Genomic DNA, 20,611 nt, shown 5'->3' on the forward strand with positions numbered 1-20,611 from the left:
TCGTGGTGCCGGAACTGGAGGTACCAGGCTAAGGACACGCACCTTCAGGCTAGTGCGGAGAACAACAACAGGGCACACTGGACTCTCAAGGCGCACTATAGGCCTGGTGCGTGGTACCGGCACTGGTGGTACCGGGCTGAGGGCACACACATCAGGGCGAGTACGGGGAGAAGGAACAGTGCGTACAGGGCTCCGGAGACGCACAGGAGGCCTGATGCGTGGTGCCAGAACTGGAGGCACTGGGCTGGATACACGCACCACAGGGAGAGTGCGTGGAGGAGGAACAGGGCTCTGGAGACGCACTGGAAGCCTGGTGCGTGGTGTAGTGACTGGTGGTACTGGGCTGGAGCGGGGAGGTGGCGCCGGAAATACCGGACCATGCAGGCGTACTGGCTCCCTTGAGCACTGAGCCTGCCCAACCTTACCTGGTTGTATGCTCCCCGTAGCCCGACCAGTGCGGGGAGGTGGAATAACCCGCACCGGGCTATATAGGCGAACCGGGGACACCATGCATAAGTCTGGTGCCATGTATGCCGGCCTGAGGAGACGCACTGGTGGCCAGATGCGTAGGGCCGGCTTCATGACATCCGGCTCAATACTCAATCTAGCCCTGCCAGTGTGGGGAGGTGGAATAACCCGCACCGGGCTATGCACACGTACAGGAGACACCATGCGCTCTACTGCGTAACACGGTGTCTGCCCGTACTCTCGCTCTCCACGGTAAGTACAGGGAGTAGGCGCAGGTCTCCTACCTGACTTCGCCACTCTCCCTTTTAGCCCCCCCCCCGCCCAAGAAATGTTTGGGGTTTACTCACAGGCTTCCTACCGCGTCGTCGTGCTGCCTCCATTCGCCGGTATCCCTCCTCGCACTGCGCCAGAGAATCCCAGGCGGGCTCCGGCATTCGCCCTGGGTCGATCGCCCACCTGACGATCTCCTCCCACGTAGTGTAGCCCAGATCCTTCTCCTGCTTCCCGAGCTAGCTCCTCGAAACGCCTCTCTGCTTTCGCTGCCTCCAGCTCAGCTTTGGGGCGGCGATATTCTCCTGGTTGAGCCCAGGGTCCCTTTCCGTCCAATATTTCCTCCCAAGTCCACGAGTCCTGTTTTTTTGGCCGCTGTTGCTGGTTCCTCTCACGCTGCTTGATCCTTGTTTGGTTGGTGGTTCTGTAACGGTTGTCCTCCTCCTCTTCGTCCGAAGAGGAGGAGTAGGGAATGGACCAAAGCGCAGCGTGATAGTTTGACATAATGATATTTATTAAAGTAAAGACGAAATACGAAAATACTTCAACAAACTAAAAAAACAAATAAACGAACGTAGACAGACCTGAACTAGAGAAATTACATAACACGAAGAACGCATGAACAGGTACAGACTACACAAACGAACAAACAAACGGAACAGTCCCGTGTGGTGCACAGACACAAACACGGAAGACAACCACCCACAAACAAACAGTGTGAACAGCCTACCTTTATATGGTTCTCAATCAGAGGAAACGTCAAACACCTGTCCCTGATTGAGAACCATATAAGGCTAATTACCAATGACCTAAACATAGAAACACAAAACATAGAATGCCCACCCCAACTCACGCCCTGACCAACTAAACACATACAAAAATAACAGAAAACAGGTCAGGAACGTGACAATTTCACATTCTTAAAAGAAAGTGGTGATACTCACTGACCTAAGACGGGGAATTTTTACTAGGATTAAATGTCAGGAATTATGAAAAACTGAGTTTAAATATATTTGGCTAAGGTGTATGTAATGTCTAAACTTCCGACTTCAACTGTGTGTGATATATATATATATATATATACACATACACACTTTTTTTGTTGCTTGGTAGCATTAGCTAGAGCAAGTCGGCTGTACCTGAGTCAAAACTCCGGTATTTTTCATCCTACAGCTTGTTCTCCATCTTTTTAAATAGTGAGCCAACATGTTTTCAGCACTTATTTCCATGACTGACCAAAACTCATTTTCTCATGCTCTCTTGTCTCTCTGCAGCATTGAAATACATATGGAATCACAATACATATCATATTGGCACCTAAGTATCGTGATAACATTGTGAGGTCCCTGGAAATTCCCAGCCCTAGACAGGCTTTGAAGACGGTAGCTTCTTCCAATTGTTCAGATAAGCTGAAGAAATCTATTGACAGCGGTTATCAAAATAGTCCCTCCTATATAATAGATGATCCTTGATTTGGTCAGTGTTTTTCTCACCTCTCTCCCCTTCTCTGTGCTGATCCCCAGAGCCTTGTGGGTCTGCTAGTAGAGCAGAACTACTTTTCTGAACTGGGACAGCTGTTCTGTCACATACTAAAAATAACCCACAATCTGTTGTCCAAGCACAACAAACACTGCTGCAACCACCGTGGGGCAACTGTCTGAGAAAAAAATGACAAATGAAATGAGAGATCTACAAGCATAATGTGAGGTACACTATATATACTAGAGGTCGACCAATTAATCGGAATGGCCGATTATAAATCGGGGCCGATTTCAAGTTTTAAATAACAATCGGAAATCTGTATTTTTGGGCGCCGATTTGCCGATGATTATTATTATTATTATTTTTTTTTACACCTTTTTATTTAATCTTTATTTAACTAGGCAAGTTAGTTAAGAACACATTCTTATTTTCAATGACGGCCTAGGAACGTTCTGCCTCGTTCAGGGGCAGAATTCTTAACCTTGTCAGCTCGGGGGATCCAATCTTGCAAGCTTACAGTTAACTAGTCCAATGCTCTAACACTGATTACATTGCACTCCACGAGGAGCCTGCCTGTGCCACGAATGCATTAAGCTAAGGTAAGTTGCTAGCTAGCATTAAACTTATCTTATAAAAAACAATCAATCAATGACTGTCATTGCTCCAATGTGTACTTAACCATAAACATCAATGCCTTTCTTAAAATCAATACACAAGTATATATTTTTAAACCTGTATATTTAGCTAAAAGAAATCCAGGTTAGCAGGCAATATTAACCAGGTGAAATTGTGTCATTTCTCTTGCGTTCATTGCACGCAGTCAGGGTATATGCAACAGTTTGGACCGCCTGGCTCTTTGCGAACTAATTTGCCAGAATTTTACGTAATTATGACATAACATTAAAAGTTGTGCAATGTAACAGGAATATTTAGACTCATGGATGCCACCCGTTAGATAAAATACGGAGCGGAATAAACGTTTTGTTTTCGAGGTGATAGTTTCCGGATTAGTCAAAGGTATTTGTTTTAGAGAGAAATAGTCGACGCGTTATAATTCCTGTAATGACTTGCGGCTGAACTTGAAAGGGGACCCTTCGTTATTTTACCGTTCATGTCTTCCATAGAGAATGTCTTGATCTACTTCAAATAAGGTCTGTGTTTCGTGCAGGCTTAAACCGCCTCAACGTTTTGATACCCATGTAAATCTCACTAGGATAAGGTAACGTTTGTCAACATATTTTCATAAATCCACTCTACAATTTTTTTTTATCTTCGCTTATATTTAGCCAATATTGATCAGAGTTACCTTGTCCTATGGATATCTACACAGTTATAAAATTGGCAAGGTGGTGTAAGCCTACACGAAACACAGACCTTATTTTAAGTGAATCTAAAAATATCCTATGGAATAAATGAAGGAACTGCTTTTCAGATTTTGCTAGAAGGTGTCATGGGAATTATGACTCGCACTTTGGTCGTCAATTCTTACCATGCCCATTATTAAAATAGGATTTCCTGCATATAGAAATGACAGTTTTTGTTTTCAACATTCATCACAGGTAACTTAAACTCTATTTTTATTCAAACAGTTGAGAGTATTTGTCTCCTAAGCAGACTCTTCAGTATCATTGTCACTTCAGAGCTGTGTGTGTGTGTGTGTGTGTGTGTGTGTGTGTGTGTGTGTGTGTGTGTGTGTGTGTGTGTGTGTGTGTGTGTGTGTGTGTGTGTGTGTGTGTGTGTGTGTGTGTGTGTGTGTGTGTGTGTATTTATGTATTATATTAAGTTAAAATAAAAGTGTTCATTCAGTATGGTTGCAATTAACATTATTACAAAAATGTGTGTGTGTGTATGATATATACATACACTGCTCAAAAAAATAAAGGGAACACTAAAATAACACATCCTAGATCTGAATGAATGAAATATCCTTATTAAATACTTTTTTCTTTACATAGTTGAATGTGCTGACAACAAAATCACACAAAAATGATCAATGTAAATCAAATCTATCAACCCATGGAGGTCTGGATTTGGAGTCACACTCAAAATTAAAGTGGAAAACCACACTACAGGCTGATCCAACTTTGATGCAATGTCCTTAAAACAAGTCAAAATGAGGCTCAGTAGTGTGTGTGGCCTCCACATGCCTGTATGACCTCCCTACAACGCCTGGGCATGCTCCTGATGAGGTGGCGGATGGTCTCCTGAGGGATCTCCTCCCAGACCTGGACTAAAGCATCCGCCAACTCCTGGACAGTCTGTGGTGCAACGTGGCATTGGTGGATGGAGCGAGACATGATGTCCCAGACGTGCTCAATTGGATTCAGGTCTGGGGAACGGGCGGGCCAGTCCATAGCATCAATGCCTTCCTCTTGCAGGAACTGCTGACACACTCCAGCCACATGAGGTCTAGCATTGTCTTGCATTAGGAGGAACCCAGGGCCAACGGCACCAGCATATGGTCTCACAAGGGGTCTGAGGATCTCATCTCGGTACCTAATGGCAGTCAGGCTACCTCTGGCGAGCACATGGAGGGCTGTGCGGCCCCCAAAGAAATGCCACCCCACACCATGACTGACCCACCGCCAAACCGGTCATGCTGGAGGATGTTGCAGGCAGCAGAACGTTCTCCACGGCGTCTCCAGACTCTGTCACATGTGCTCATGTGCTCAGTGTGAACCTGCTTTCATCTGTGAAGAGCACAGGGCGCCAGTGGCGAATTTGCCAATCTTGGTGTTCTCTGGCAAATGCCAAACGTCCTGCACGGTGTTGGGCTGTAAGCACAACCCCCACCTGTGGACGTCAGGCCCTCATACCACACTAATGGAGTCTGTTTCTGACCGTTTGAGCAGACACATGCACATTTGTGGCCTACTGGAGGTAATTTTGCAGGGCTCTGGCAGTGCTCCTCCTGCTCCTCCTTGCACAAAGGCGGAGGTACCGGTCCTGCTGCTGGGTTGTTGCCCTCCTACGGCCTCCTCCACGTCTCCTGATGTACTGGCCTGTCTCCTGGTAGCGCCTCCATGCTCTGGACACTACGCTGACAGGCACAGCAAACCTTCTTGCTACAGCTCGCATTGATGTGCCATCCTGGATGAGCTGCACTACCTGAGCCACTTGTGTGGGTTGTAGACTCCGTCTCATGCTACCACTAGAGTGAAAGCACCGCCAGCATTCAAAAGTGACCAAAACATCAGCCAGGAAGCATAGGAACTGAGAAGTGGTCTGTGGTCACTACCTGCAGAACCACTCCTTTATTGGGGGTGTCTTGCTAATTACCTATAATTTCCACCTGTTGTCTATTCCATTTGCACAACAGCATGTGAAATTTATTGTCAATCAGTGTTGCTTCCTAAGTGGACAGTTTGATTTCACAGAAGTGTGATTGACTTGGAGTTACATTGTGTTGTTTAAGTGTTCCCTTTATTTTTTGAGCAGTGTATATATATCTAAATATAAAACATTTTTTTATTAAATCGGCCGATTAATCGGTATCGGCTTTTTTTGTCCTCCAATAATCGGTATCGGCGTTGAAAAATCATAATGGGTCGACCTCTAATATATACACACACAGACACACACAAAAGTATGTGTATGTGGACACCAAATTAGTCGATTCGGCTATTTCAACCACACCTGCTGCTGACAGGTGTATAAAAATCGAGCACACAGCCATGCAACATCCATGGACAAACATTGGCAGTAAAATGGCCTGTACTGAAGAGTTCAGTGACTTTCAATGTGGCACTGTCATTGGATGCCACCTTTCCAACAAATCAGTACGTCAAAATTCTGCCCTGTTAGTGCTTCCCTGGTCAACTGTAAGTGCTATTATTGTGAAGTGGAAACATCTAGGAGCAACAATGACTCAGCCGCAAAGTGGTAGGTTAGATTTTGAAATGAGATGTTCGACGAGCAGGTGTCCACAGTTTTGGTCATGTAAGGGAAAGGGGGATACCTAGTCAGTTGTACAACTGAATGCCTTCAACTGAAATGTGTCTTGTATCTTGTTCTGATAAAGGGACTGGGACATTCAAATCGACCAATGAGATCTAGAATAAGACTAGCTTGTGGCTCACTTGATGACGATTAGAGCAGTCTGGCCGGGCAGACCACTGATATGTGGGTGGCATCTATAAAAACCTGGTCTGATGAGGAGGCCGGTGGTCCGAAACACGCAACGCCCAGGGTTGTGACTTTCAGACCAACACAGTACAGGGCAGGTGAAAAAAAGCTCTTAAGCCTGTCTGATTGGACAACAGTCCATTCTTGAGGGTGCAGAGGGTAGAAGGCCCCCTGGAGGAACCACTCCATCAACCCTACTTCTGTCTGTCTGTGACATTAGCCTGAGTTCTCTATATCATGCTCTCTCCTTCTCTTTCACTCTATCGGTCTCTCTTTCCTTCTCTCACAAACAGCCACCCACACAGGGATTACAGCTGTGCGCCGTCATGCTGTAATCGGGCTGCCCTTTAATCTTTCCTTGCTTCTTTTTCTAAACCCTAATAACACTGTGGCTGGACTAATGTGTCCGACATCAATCCCACTCCCCCTGTGGTAGCCAGTGGTGCCCTACCCAGTACGGCAGCCCAGGCAGACCAAATACGCACCCAACTGAGGAAGGTCAGGTAGCATTAGTGCTTAGCACAAAGCCACAACATACACATTACACACACTATTGATTATTTAAGATGAATAAATATGGTACACAAAGCAGTTACCACAGTAAAATCCCTTAAGGAAACGGATAATACCATAGCATGGGATTAAAGCCCCATATCAATGACACCTATAGAACTGGAAGCTACACATGCCTGGTCAAGGTACAAATGGAGGATTAACTGACAATCTGTTGCCAGGAGAGACTACTCGATTTTGAGGTTGAGAAGATGTGATGGTGAGGAGAGAAATGTGGTTGATGAGGACAGGAAAGAAGGGCCATTAAAGATAGAATGTAATGACGACTGAAACACAGAGAACCTCCTGAACATAGTTCAAAGACCAGCTTTGAGCAATTCCATTGGTATACAACAACTGAGCAGCAACTAATGATAACATATTGAACGCAGTGTGTTTGCTAATGCCAACACCCTCTTAGAGGCTCAAAACTAAGTCAAACTAATTGCATAACCAAAACAAAAAAAGTAATTAGGAATTGTAATTATGGTTCTTTTTGTAATGCCTTTTTCAAACACTCAAAGAATGGGACGGCATAATATATGAATAGGCTCATTTGAATTCTTTAGCTAAACCAAAACAAAATAATTAAGCATTTCCCAATGCCGTATTGTCAGCCTTTCTGACAACTGTTCCAATGTTTTCCAAAGTCTGATTAAGCATATTATAATAGGAGTCAATACTAAAGCACCCTCTGACTCACTCAGTTCATAAAGAGACTGGCAGTAGGGTGATAAAGCAGGTCACTTAGTTTGGAGCTTGAAGCCTTCCAGTGAAATGATATGGACGTTGTAAAGAAAAAGGAAAATACTGGGCTGCATAATGACTCCAGATGGCAAAGACTCTAGATGTTGTGGACATTGTGCCTAGATAGACCCATCATTAGGACGAAGGGCACCTTGGTCTTTGGGGTGGGGCAGAGACGTGTCAGAGGGCATAAGCAGGCATAGCGTAGGTGGGAGAGGAGAGGTATTTCCATTGGGCAGGACAGAGCGGTGTATGGAGAGCGGCTGGGCTTAAAAGGAATAGTCAATCAATTATTTAAAGTGATTATGGGGAGTGGTGGGCAGCGGCTAAGGGGCCAGAGCGTTTGACTCAGGCACGTCAAAGACAAAGGGGGACTGAGGAGCAGGAAGACACTCCACTCCCTGTGTGCTAACAGAAGCTGATGAATGTTTGATCAAAGCCCAATTATTTATTTAAAGACGAGTCCACCACGGGAAGAAATTTAATAAGGTTTCATGGAGACGAAAATGGGAGAAAATACAACTAAGCTCCTAGAAGTCCAAATGCCTGTAAGCAGGAGAGACCAAAACTAATAACAGGAGACAACTTCTTCAAGAAACACCAGAAAACAGTTTCTGTCAGATACAGTCAATTATTTTAAACATATTACCAAGCAGACATCATCTCAACATCTACTATAATAAGAAGCAATCAGTTAGATAAATTAACACAGAGGTGGAAATGTCCCTTTCCCTAAAAGGAAACTTTGTGAAACTGCAAAGTAAACAAAAAAAATACAGGAGGAGATTATAAATCAGCATAATTTCAATTCGTTGACATGTTGTAAGAGGCTTATCCCAGACGAGATAAAACCAACAATGCATTTATTGGAGAATTGTTTGAGTATGCTCGTTCTGTTGAAAATGAGTGAGGGTGGAGGGAGGAGTGAGGGTGGAGGGAGAACAGTGGAGGGGGGAAATAATACAGGAGGAGATCAGCACATCTATCACTGTCGGCCGGCAAAGTTAAAGCAAAAGTGGAAATCGCAGGAGTTTCGCTCTCTTAAGACTTCAAGGGCACACACACTTGCTCAGGAGGGCTGCGGGAGGGGTGGCGTGAGAGGGAGACCGAACTGGAAGGGGCTCTCTGGGCTGAGGCTGACACTAACACAGACAGGGGTTGGCACATTGGGGCTGTCACGATTGCAGGATCTGACAAAGAGAGGTGTGGTACACCATGTGTCCTCCAGGGGCCTTTGGGACAAGGGTAGAAGGACAGGGGTGAGAAACAGGGGTGCAGTATGTACTCACCAGAAACACCTTGTAGGCGTCTTTCCTGGTGACAGGCCCCCAGCACAAGTCGGTGTCGTCGTATTTCACACTGCCAGCACTGCATGAGTGGTTACCACTACAGAGAGAACAGACAGACTGGTGATCATTACAGATCCCTTCATGATCAGATCAAGTCAGTCCAAGAATAACATACGACAGGAAAGACTAGTTTACAATATAGCAAAGGAACATGAAGCAATGATAAAAGATGAAATATGACAGGGCAGAATTACTAAAACTTTGCAAACTTGTCAGTTCCTACTACCTCGGAGCGGTTATATTATCAGCGAGGTCAGTTCCTACTACCTCGGAGCGGTTAGATTATCAGTAAGAAAAGTATCCAATTGATGATCCAGTCTTCCTGGTGGAAAATTACACATTGTCATTCTGAGGCAATCACAAAACCCTTTCAGTGCTGCCAACAAGGTGCGGCAGACTGAGCATCAATTATGGGACATAATCATTAGAATCTGCCTCTGCCACCGAGAAGTCTGCTGCGGCAAGGCTTTACAAAGAGATACCGTTCTGCGATCTCAATCGCCTGGCTCTCCTCAGTGGCAGAGCCAGTCGAGCGGGGAGCTCCGGTCTGTGCCATAGGGTAATTCCTTTTTAAGTGTCTGTTCCGCATCACATTTTAGCTAGAAAGTTACCACGGCGCTTTTCGACCCCGCTGAGTCAGAGGGACAAATGTATATTTTTTATGCTATTATGGTGGTATGTTAATAGAACATTATTTGAACTCCCCTTCACCTTTAAAAGCTAAGTATCTCTATAAATGTTTAAGGATCTCATCCTCACCACATTATGTTCATAAGAAGCCCCTATATGGCACTCCCAGAGCTCATTGATAATCTAACGTCATTTGGGCAAAATGGGAGAGCGCTTTAGTGTTTGGGGCGGGGGTCTTTGGTTGAAATTGTACTGTTTTGGAACACCATGAGAAAGTCAATCATCTTTCTGTCATAAAGCTAAACCAAATTGAATTGTGATCCTGACGGTTAACTTCTTTGGGGTAGGGGGCAGCATTTTCACTTTTGGATAAATAGCATGCCCAAATTCAACTGCCTGCTACTCATCCCCATAATATAAGATAATCATATTATTAGTAGATTTTGATAGAAAACACTCTGAAGTTTCTAAAACTGTTTGAATCATGTCTGTGAGTATAACAGAACTTATGTAGCAGGCAAAACCCTGAGGACAAACCATTCAGATTTTTTTTTTTTTGAGGTCACTGTCTTTTCAATGAGGTTTTATTGGGACACCAGATTTCTAAGGGACCTGTTTGCAGTTCCTACCGCTTCCACTGGATGTCACCAGTCTTTGGAAATTGGTTGAGGGTTTTCCTTTGTGTAATGAAGAAGTACGGCCATCTTAAATGAGAGTCACTTGAAGTAAATTGTTTGAAAGAGGCACATTACCAGAAATGTTGCATCAGTTTGTTTTCTTTTTGTATTGAACACAGATCATCCCGTCTTCAATTTGATCGATTATTAACGTTTAAAAATACCTAACATTACAAAAAAAGACCTATTACAAAAGTAGTTTGAAATGTTTTGGTAAAGTTTACATGTAACTTTTGAGATATTTTGTAGTGACGTTGCACAAGTTGGAAGCTGTGTTTTTCTGGATGAAACGCGCCAAATAAATTGACATTTTGGATATATGGTGACAGAATTAATCGCACAAAAGGACCATTTGTGATGTTTATGGGACGTATTGGAGTGCCAACAAAAGAAGTTCGTCAAAGGTAAGGCATGAATTATATTTTTATTTCTGCGTTTTGTGTCGTGCCTGTAGTGTTGAAATATGCTACTCTCTTTGTTTACTGTTGTGCTATCATCAGATAATATCATCTTATGCTTTCCCCCAAAAGGCCTTTTTGAAATCTGACATGTTGGCTGGATTCACAACGAGTGTAGCTTTAATTTGGTATCTTACATGTGTGATTTTATGAAAGTTAGATTTTTATATAATTTTATTTGAATATGGCGCTCTGTATTTTCCCTGGCTATTGGCCAGGTGGGACGATTGCGTCCCACCTACCCCAGAGAGGTTAAGGTGGTCTCACCAGTACAATAGTTTCTCTAGAGAAGAACCTCCCTTAGATCTGCAGGCTAAGTCATACTGTCTGAGACTAGAACAATATGGAATATGTGATGTTCACCCAGCCCACCGGGCCAGTGGAGGGGACTTGTAATAAAAACCTGTCTGGGAGCCAGTCAACAAAAAGTAAATGCCAAGAGCACTGGTGGGAGGTCAGGAAGGCTAAAGGCCCCCTCATCAGAAAGTTTTACTGAGACAGAAGGTCAGGGAACAGCCAAAGTGCAGAGACAAAAACAGAACTGAGAGAAAGGGATATGTTTTGTCCTGCCAAAAGTAAATGCTCCAAGTACTTGGGAAAGTCAGCTGCACCCACAGTAGTCATAAAGTTTCTTGAAATAACACCCCCAAATAAGAAACCCATGAATGTAATGAATCAGCAACAAGCTGGCTGGCTGGTCTTACCAGGCTACTTCCATTAGTGATATGGGTACAGCAGCAGCATAGATGGCCAGGTCTCCATACAGGTAGACTACCATGCAGATGTAGAACATGTTGACACCAACTGAAAGACAAAACCAAATGGTTAAGACATGAGCAGATTATACCTGGATCTATACATAAATTTCATACATTATACATGATATATTTCTAGTCTATATGACTGTGTTATCAGTTCATCATATCTCTGAGAGAATCTGCCTACACACATGCAGGAATAGCTTAGCTAACACATTCCTCATCTTTAACAGCCGTCAGATGCCTGATTATGAAATATGGTCAATGCAACTTGTGTCAAACTTCAACAGCTAAACGTGCAGTCTCCATCAGAGGCAATCTCCTCCGTCTCTACACCTCCATCAATCCCCTGCTTCTCCCTCCGGGATGGCAGTCACAACTGCAGCAGCACATTTCTCCGCTCCTCCGGAAGAATATTAATCACACTAATTAAGAAAGTAATCACTTCATGATGAAAATTCTCCTCATTGCCTCTCCTACACCCACCTCACACTACTGGCCCATCCAAGCTGGCACAACGAGCGGAGATTGAGAGCTTTCAACAACGGGAGACCGATAGCCATGTTGTGCCAGGCATCCATCATACACTGGAGTTCTCATGTGGGAGGCTCCTGCGTCCTACTGGCCCTGGCAGCCAATTCATTACAGACAGGGAAATTAGAGTGTGGAGTCCATTAAAAATCAATAAAAAGTGAGGGGTTTATAGTTTTACAGGGCTAAATTGATTCATCTGATCTGAGAGTAAAGGGACGAATGGCAACCTTCTGCTGCCCATCACACAGCCGAGCCGAGGGAAACATGAAAAGGGATATGGAAGAGGACTAGCTGGTCCAACAGCCAGATAAGCCCATGTAGTTGTAAAACAGTTATCACCTGTTTTATAGCAGGGTTGGATGGACACTTACAGTAGACTGCATTATGATATGAAGCTATATTACAGTTGCTACAGTAAGTTGCTGCAGCCCTGTTTGAGCTAGATGGAGAGTCTAACAGCAGGTCAATTCTGTGGGAAAGGACGATGACAGCAAACATTTACCTAGCTAGCACCACCACTCATCTTAGCTCCATTGAGGATAATGTGGTGCTGAAGTACTGTGGGAGAGGGAACCAAAGGGCACTTTGGTAGCCAGGTTGTGTTTATTCTCTTCCAGGACCATCTGATCACATCATTGTGCAGTGGTGCACTGAGGTCATAAAACACAGGCTGGGGAAAATAAACACTAACTCAAGAAGACGCCAGTGTGTGTGATTACACTATACTGTACATATCAGTATTGATCTGCACACTGATTACAGTATGAAAGTATCTCACAGGTTGGTGGGGTGGGGACTCGATTCTCTCTGCATCAATTCTACACATTCCATTTTCACCTCCTCTCCGACAACCCCACTTTCAGAGGTTAGCACTGTACAGTACTCTCTACCATTCCTGCATGTCTCCATCTGGCCCTATGGAAAGGAAGCCTGTTAGGGGGAAATCAGGGCTGCCTGTGCTGCCCCTGTCAGTGAGCGATAGCTAGGTGAGGACCCAGCATGACCAAGAGGATGCTGCCCTGCCAGGCTCTGTCACTAATACCTCCCCATTACCCACGGCCAGAGGCTCACATGCTGCTGCTGCAAATGACTCTTCACCTAGGAGCTCCACTCAGTCCCCTAGCGGCACGTACACACCGTGGAGCGTCATCAGGCAGGAATGTGAATGCGAGAGCCTGGCAACTGAAGGCGGTTTGTTGGATGCAACAGAAATGACTTTCCTTAGGTTTGATTTTGAAACCCCAATGGGCTTTTATTGAGTGAGATGTATTCTTTGTGCTAAAACTTGGGATATTGATCTGGATCTTGGGGTAATCAGAGTTGAGCAGTAATAGCAGCAGGCACTCTGAAAAGGAAAGCGCATCCTTTATGTTCATATACAATAGAGACTTGAAAACTATTTTAGTTGAGGCTTATGTAATTGGGGTGGTGGGAGGGGGGGAAATGGCTGACATAAACATGTCCATTTATCTTCTTAATGGCAGCGCTGCTCCCCATTTTCCTTTTGTCAGTGCCCCTCATAGCGTACAAGTATGACATTTAAGAAAAGTCATTCAAGTACAGAAAATGTATGCATCGGTGTTAGGTTCTCATTAAAGCTGGGGTCTGTAATAAAGGAGACTGGATTAGTATTCCTCTCCATGGTCTCTATAAGTCAAGGGTATAGGGTGGTGCATGTTATAGAGCCTGTACCTTCTCCCTCTGTTTGCACACCATCCATTTCCCCATACATCACTTCTACTTCCTTTTCTACCTAGAGGGACGGTGGGCTGAGATGGGAGCAGGAGCACACAGACCAGCCTCTGTTGTTCACCCCCCTTTGTGATATTAGCCAAAGTTGTCTTCTAATCAACTTGCAAATTGTGGATGAGGAAGGTTACAGTAACACTACACGCACTGTCCTCGCTGCTCCGCTGATAAACCAGCCCCCATCAAAATTCCTGTCAGTACCGGCGGGGCCGATACCCATGGCCTTACTCCAAGCTTGCTCTGCTGCTATGACAATTTTAGCTCAGGAGGAAGTCGAATGCCCTTTCATAGTGATTATTTTTCAATTACATGAAGTGGGAAGGAGAAGAAAGAAAAAAAACATTGAAAAAAAGTATTCCCCCACACATCCACACCGAATCTGCATCTGCGCATCAAGTGAAAAAGTGCCTTTCCTGCCAGTGGTGCCCAGTGCGGTCGAACAGTCCCATCAATAACCAGAACCGGCCCGAGGTAGTAAGGATTCAAGACGCCAGCTGATTGGCTGTGAGCTGCCCTTCCCCACCGCAGGCCTCAGCCCTTCACTCACACAACCAAGTCCATTAACTCCAACAACACATTCAACAACACTCCACTATCCAATATCCATCAACAAAACAACAAGAGATTTTGTTTTAATGCCTGACAGCTTTACCACACCAGTAAAACTCCCTGACCAGACATACCACTAATCTTATATTACCTCCCAGCACTAATTACACAAAGAAGAGTTCATATCAGCGGAGATCTGGGTAGAGAGATAAACGAGACTTCCATTATGCTGGAGTGCCATTGAGCTGAGACAAAGAGCTGCATCTCACTCCTCTCTCATACACGCTGGGCCCAGTGCCCATCTAATTCATTTCTGATTAGAGTCACTGGGCAGCACTCCCACATCACACAGAGAGATAGAGGGGACTCTTATCTCTGCCACCGATCGATACTTCCTTGTGGCGCCTCACCCTCACCTGCAGCCGAGGACAACACCACACCAGACACACACAGGGGGAGGTCATCACCAAAGAGTGTTTTAACACTTTAATAGGGCTGAGAGAAAGTGGAAAAAAGAGACTGCAGCCGGAGTGTTCCACAAGGGAACAACATGCTGCTTCTCTAACAGCATGTTGCATGCCTGCCTGGCTTTGTGTGAGTCAGTGAATCATTTTGTGTGCGAGTGTGCCAAGTGCACCACCTAGTGGCCAGAGCCGGATCACAACACAGGAAGAGATCTGCACACAGATGACATTGTCAGATTGGAGCAGAACGGTTTGACCTTTTTAACATTAGAGATGACAAAAGCAATGCTGTTGAAGTATTGGCGCTGCAGGTGCGTATGCTGCAGACTGTTGAGTCACCTACCTGGTTAATACTACTTGAGAAACAGGCCAACCTGCCAGCAGAGGAGGAGAGGGTGGGGAGGGGGTAGTGAGCGGGCCCAGCACACCGAGGAGTGTCTACTCTGACGTAGGTGAGTAATGTAAATCAGCAAGGTTGTTCTGTTTCAAGGTGAACATGATTCTGCTTTCAATTAGCTCATCACTCAGGCTCTTGAGGCTTTAACATGTTCACCGCCGCTGGTGCAGCCTGCAGGAGGCCCACACACACAGCTGGGGAGACTAAAACAGCAGCAGTGTGATGGCCTGGGAAATACAACCATTTAGCCATATACACTGAGGGTACCAAACATTAGGAACACCTGCTGTTTCCATGACATAGACTGACCAGGTGAAAGCTATGATTCCTTATTGATGTCACCTGTTAAATCCACTTCAATCAGTGTAGATGAAGGGGAGGACACAGGTTAAAGAAGGATTTTTAAGCCTTGAGACAATTGAGACATGGATTGTGTATGAGTGCCATTCAGAGGGTGAATGGGCAAGACAAACTATTTAAGCGCCTTTGAATGGGGTATGGTAGTAGGCGCCAGACGCAGCAGGTATGTATCAAGAACTGCAACGCTGCTGGGTTTTTCACGCTCAACAGTTTCCCATGTGTATCAAGAATGATCCACCACCCAAACGACATCCAGCCAACGGCAGGCCAGTGGTCGAAAACGGGTTATTGATGAAAGAGGACAAAGGAGGCTGACATTGTGCAGCGCAACAGACGGGCTACAGTTAGTCAACTGATAGTCCAGTACAACATTGGTGCCCAAAGGCTCATAAAAGAATGCACAACTAGTCGTACCTTGACACAAATGGGGTATGGCAGCCAACGACCTTCCAGAGTTCAACTTTTTTCAGCAAAAAACAAAAAACTGCGGTTGCAGTGGGCTAAGGAATAAAAACAATGGACACTGGAAAATTGGAAAAACATTGCCTGATCTGAATGAACCCCGGTTCTTGCTGATGGGAGGACAAGGTAATGGAGCAAACCACGAGTACATGCATCCATCATGCTGTGTGTCAACATTACAGGCTGGTGGTGGTTGTGGTAGTATAATGGTGTGGGGTTTGTTTTCATGGCATACATTGGGCCCCTTGATAAAAATGGAGGAACATTTGAATGCCACAGGATATCTGAACATTATTGCCAATCATGTGCATCCCTTCATGGCAGCAGTGTATCCATCTGCAAATGTATTTTTTATTATCAGGATAATACCCAATGGCACAAGGTTAGGATTGTCCAGGAATGGTTCCACGAACATGACAGTGAATTCAGCTTACTGCAGTGGCCTACCCAGTCACCAGATGTCAATCCAATTGAGCATCTGTGGGATGAGATGGAACGATGCTACTAGTAGAGATCTACTACCAGCCAACTTGACACAACTGTGGGAAGTATTGGAGTCAACATGGGCCAGCATCCCTGTGAAACGCTTTCGACACCTTGTAGGCCAAAAGGGGGTGCAACTCACTATTAGGAAGGTGTTCCTAATGTTTTGTACACTCAGTGTAAAATTACACCCCATTAGAGAGCTAACAGCCTCACTTTTGGAATCTAACAATGATTCCCATTTAAAGGTTAAGAAACTGTCCCCAAATTATCCCACACAACTGTCAAGACTCCTCCATAGTTGTTAGACAAGAAGGACAGGTTTTACTATGCCCTGCACATAGCGGCATCAGCAGCACTTCATTCAATAACGGAGTGTGGGTTCATCATATCCCCTCAAAGTACTGAATGAGGATAGGCTCTTACCTTTGTTGAAGAACATGGAGGCCATTTGACCCATCTCTACCCTCTCCACAATGTCAAAGTGATCAACGTGTCCTCCTGTTCGCTCTGTGATAATGCATAGACATGAGAATACAGTGGTAAGTCGGAGTGATTCTGATGTCATTCCTTCTATATAACATTGACATTAACCAATGACATATGGAGGATACATACAATTTATGATTGAACCTGATTATGTCAATCAACATATGCTTAAGAATTGAGACCTTCAAAAAGGATGGACGACAAAAAAGAGAATTCCGAATCCTCCACAAGACTCAATGTTTTCATATATACACTATATGGCCAGATGTATGTGGATGTAACGGATGTGAAATGGCTAGCTAGTTAGCGGGTACGCGCTAGTAGCGTTTCAATCAGTTACGTCACTTGCTCTGAAACCTATTAGTAGTATTGCCTCTTTCTCTGCAAGGGCCGTGGCTTTTGTGGAGCGATGGGTAACGACGCTTCGTGGGTGACTGTTGTTGATGTGTGCAGAGGGTCCCTGGTTCGCTCCCGTGTCGGGGCGAGGGGACGGTTTAAAGTTATACTGTTACATGGACACCCATCAAATTAGTGGATTTGGCTATTTCAGCCATGCTAACAGGTGTCTAAAATCGAGCACAAAGCCATGCAATCGCCATAGACAAACATTGGCACTAGAATGGCTCGTACTGGGCTCTTCTAAAATCGAGCTTTGTGCTCAATTTTAGACACCTGTTAGCATGGCTGAAATAGCCAAATCCACCAATTTGAAGGGTGTCCATTCTCAACGTGGCACCGTCATAGGATGCCACCTTTCCAACATGTCAGTTTGTCAAATTTCTGCCTTTCTAGAGCTGCAAGTGCTGTTATTGTGAAGTGGAAACGTCTAGGAGCAACAACTGCTCAGCCACGAAGTGGTAGGCCACACAAGCTCACAGAACGGGACCGCCAGGTGCTGAAGCTCATAGCGCGTAAAAATAGTCTGTCCTCGGTTGCAACGCTCACTACCGAGTTCCAAACTGCTTCTGGAAGCAACGTCAGCACAAGAACTGTTCGTTGGGAGCTTCATGATATGGGGTTTCATGGCTGAGCAGCCGCACACAAGCCTAAAATCACCATGCGCAATGCCAAGCGTCGGCTGGAGTGGTGTAAAGCTTGCCGACATTGGAGCAGTGAAAACGCGTTTTCTGCAGTGATGAATCACACTTCACCATCTGGCAGTCCGACAGACGAATCTGGGTTTGGCAGATGCCAGGAGAACACTACCTGCCCGAATGCATAGTGCCTACTGTAAAGTTTGGTGGAAGATAAATAATGGTCTGGGGCTGTTTTTCATGGTTCAGTAGTCTAGGCCCCTTAGTTCCAGTGAAGGAAAATATTGACGCTACAGCATACAATAAAATTCTAGACGATTCTGTGCTTCCAACTTTGTGGCAACAGTTTGGGGAAGGCCCTTTCCTGTTTCAGCATGACAATTCCCCCAAATGCCCAAAGCAAGGTCCATACAGAAATGGTTTGTCGAGATCGGTGTGGAAGAACTTGACTGGCCTGCATAGAGCCCTGAGCTCAACCCCATCAAACACCTTTGAGATGAATTGGAATGACTGAGTCAGGCCTAATCTCCCAACATCCGTGCCCGACCTCACTAATGCTCATGGCTGAATGGAAGCAAGTCCCTGTAACAATGTTCCAACATCTAGTGTAAAGCCTTCCCAAAAGAGTGTAGGGTATTATAGCAGCAAAGGGGGGACCAACTCCATATTAATGCCCATGATTTTGGAATGAGATGTTCGACGAGCAGTTGTCCACATACTTTTGGCCATGTAGTGTACCTTATTTTCAACACATTCTTAACACGACCTCTAGTCTTCAGGAGGGATGAGGGGAACACTATACTCACGGACTGACAAAATGGGCCTTGTCTCTGGCTCTGATCGTCCCCGGGCATCATCATCCGAATAATCAGAGGTGGAGTCGCTGTCTTGGACCTGAAGATGAGGGTGATGGAAAGAGGATAACCAGCCTGCCTCCACCCAACACTGACTTCAATCCTAATCTACAAGTCCTATTGCTCAGTGCCAACAACAGTCAGTTTACAACCTATTAACACTGTGTTTTATTTGCTGGACATGTGACGTGGAGGGCAGCAGCATCTGGAAATTGTCTGAAACAGCTGGGATATGCTGGGGAGGATGAGGGAGCTTTCCCCCTCATATACAATAGATATGAGCGCCAATCTGACGCCCTCCCATAACTCTTCATCTACCAAATTCACTACAGATTTATATTAATTAATGCCCAATTACAATTGACATTGAGGATGTCATTATCAGTTAAATTAACAAGAGCAGCTACAGCTGGTTGGGCAGGGTGTGGGAGAGACTAAGAAGTGGGTGGCTCACTGGAAGAGAATATGCCAGCAACAGAAACAAAGCATCTAACATCAAAGTGACAGATCTATCCTATTTCTTAGTCACATCCGAGAGATGCAGAGTCAGCCCCCCCCCCCCCCCCCCCCCCCACAAATTCAAACTAATACACTTTTATGTAACTTTCTCAGAAAATGTCAGCCAGTATATCACTTTAAAGGAACAGCTTAATTTTTTTTATGTGCTTCATTCGAGCAGAACGAAATAAAGAATGTTCAAGGGTAAACATTCCCACTCTGTGCCTCCCTTCTTCCCATTATGTTGGAAGAAGACTAAGTGAGCCATTAATCAAGGCCATGGGGTTTGGGGCTCTGTCAAAGCCAGACCCATTGTCCTTAAGCTCCTAATTCCTCTAGTGGAAACCTTGGGCATTAGGCAAAATGACTTGCTGCTTTTCTGTAAATAAGAAAATTAACTCCACCAGCTCCATCAATCTCTGCACGAGATGACTTTTCCTTAGTATTTAAAATTACTAAAGTAACAACGATTAAAAACTAAATTGCCCCCCCAGTGAGTCAGTAGAGGACACTACAAGGCTTGTTTAATCACACATTTGTGGGAGTGGCAAGCACTCCATTCCCCATATTATTCTTTAATGGTCTATTGAGCGCCTTGAGGTTATTCTTCCCGTAAAGGTGTTGAGGTTGAAGGGGTAGTGAACTAGCGAATCTGGGCCTTCACTTGATGAGTAGGGCTCACTGGAAAAGACAGTATGTCTAAGTGTCGACTATCACTGCTCCTCCATTACTTCCACCTGTTGGTTATTTATATGTGCTAACTCACCTCTTCCTGCTCCCTCCTCTTCCAGCACAGCTGAGCGTTGGCTGCTGCCATGGCCTCGATCACAAACGTAGTGGTCATGTAACTGATGAAAATTAAACAAAGTGGGTTCAGAAAAATATATTCAGATGGCAAAAACTAGCACTGAAGAGTCTACACATATTATATACTGAGCATAACAATTTTATACAAATGTAGAATTGTATGACCCATTGTCAACAACTGTCATTGAATATCATTGTGTTTTATTTGTTGTAGTCTGTGACCTTGCCTAACTGCACACTATCCTTGGTGATAAAATAAGATCTCTAGATCTCAACCTTCTAAAAACAAAGCAATGTAAAAAGATGAAACTGTTAAAAGGCAGTGTATGTTTAAATCCACATCACAAAGCTAAAGTACTGGCCTCTGATCTGCATCTCTGTGTGTCCACTGTCTCCCCTTTTTCCTCATATACTA

At 44.8% G+C, this 20,611-nt stretch overlaps 1 protein-coding gene across 1 annotated transcript in view; it reads right to left on the reverse strand.

The window, feature by feature from the left end:
- Positions 1-20,611, reverse strand: part of LOC129833248 (transmembrane protein 104-like) — an 89,045-nt gene that overhangs the window by 58,689 nt on the left and 9,745 nt on the right. Inside the window, exons 4-8 of the mRNA XM_055897692.1 lie at positions 20,156-20,237; positions 18,844-18,931; positions 16,941-17,024; positions 11,463-11,562; positions 8,934-9,030 (exon numbers count right to left, since the gene is read on the reverse strand). Coding sequence (XP_055753667.1) covers positions 8,934-9,030; positions 11,463-11,562; positions 16,941-17,024; positions 18,844-18,931; positions 20,156-20,237 — 451 coding nt within the window. The remainder of the gene's footprint in view (positions 1-8,933; positions 9,031-11,462; positions 11,563-16,940; positions 17,025-18,843; positions 18,932-20,155; positions 20,238-20,611) is intronic.

This window comes from Salvelinus fontinalis, chromosome 34, assembly GCF_029448725.1.
Source record: "Salvelinus fontinalis isolate EN_2023a chromosome 34, ASM2944872v1, whole genome shotgun sequence".
Taxonomy (NCBI): Eukaryota; Metazoa; Chordata; class Actinopteri; order Salmoniformes; family Salmonidae; genus Salvelinus; species Salvelinus fontinalis.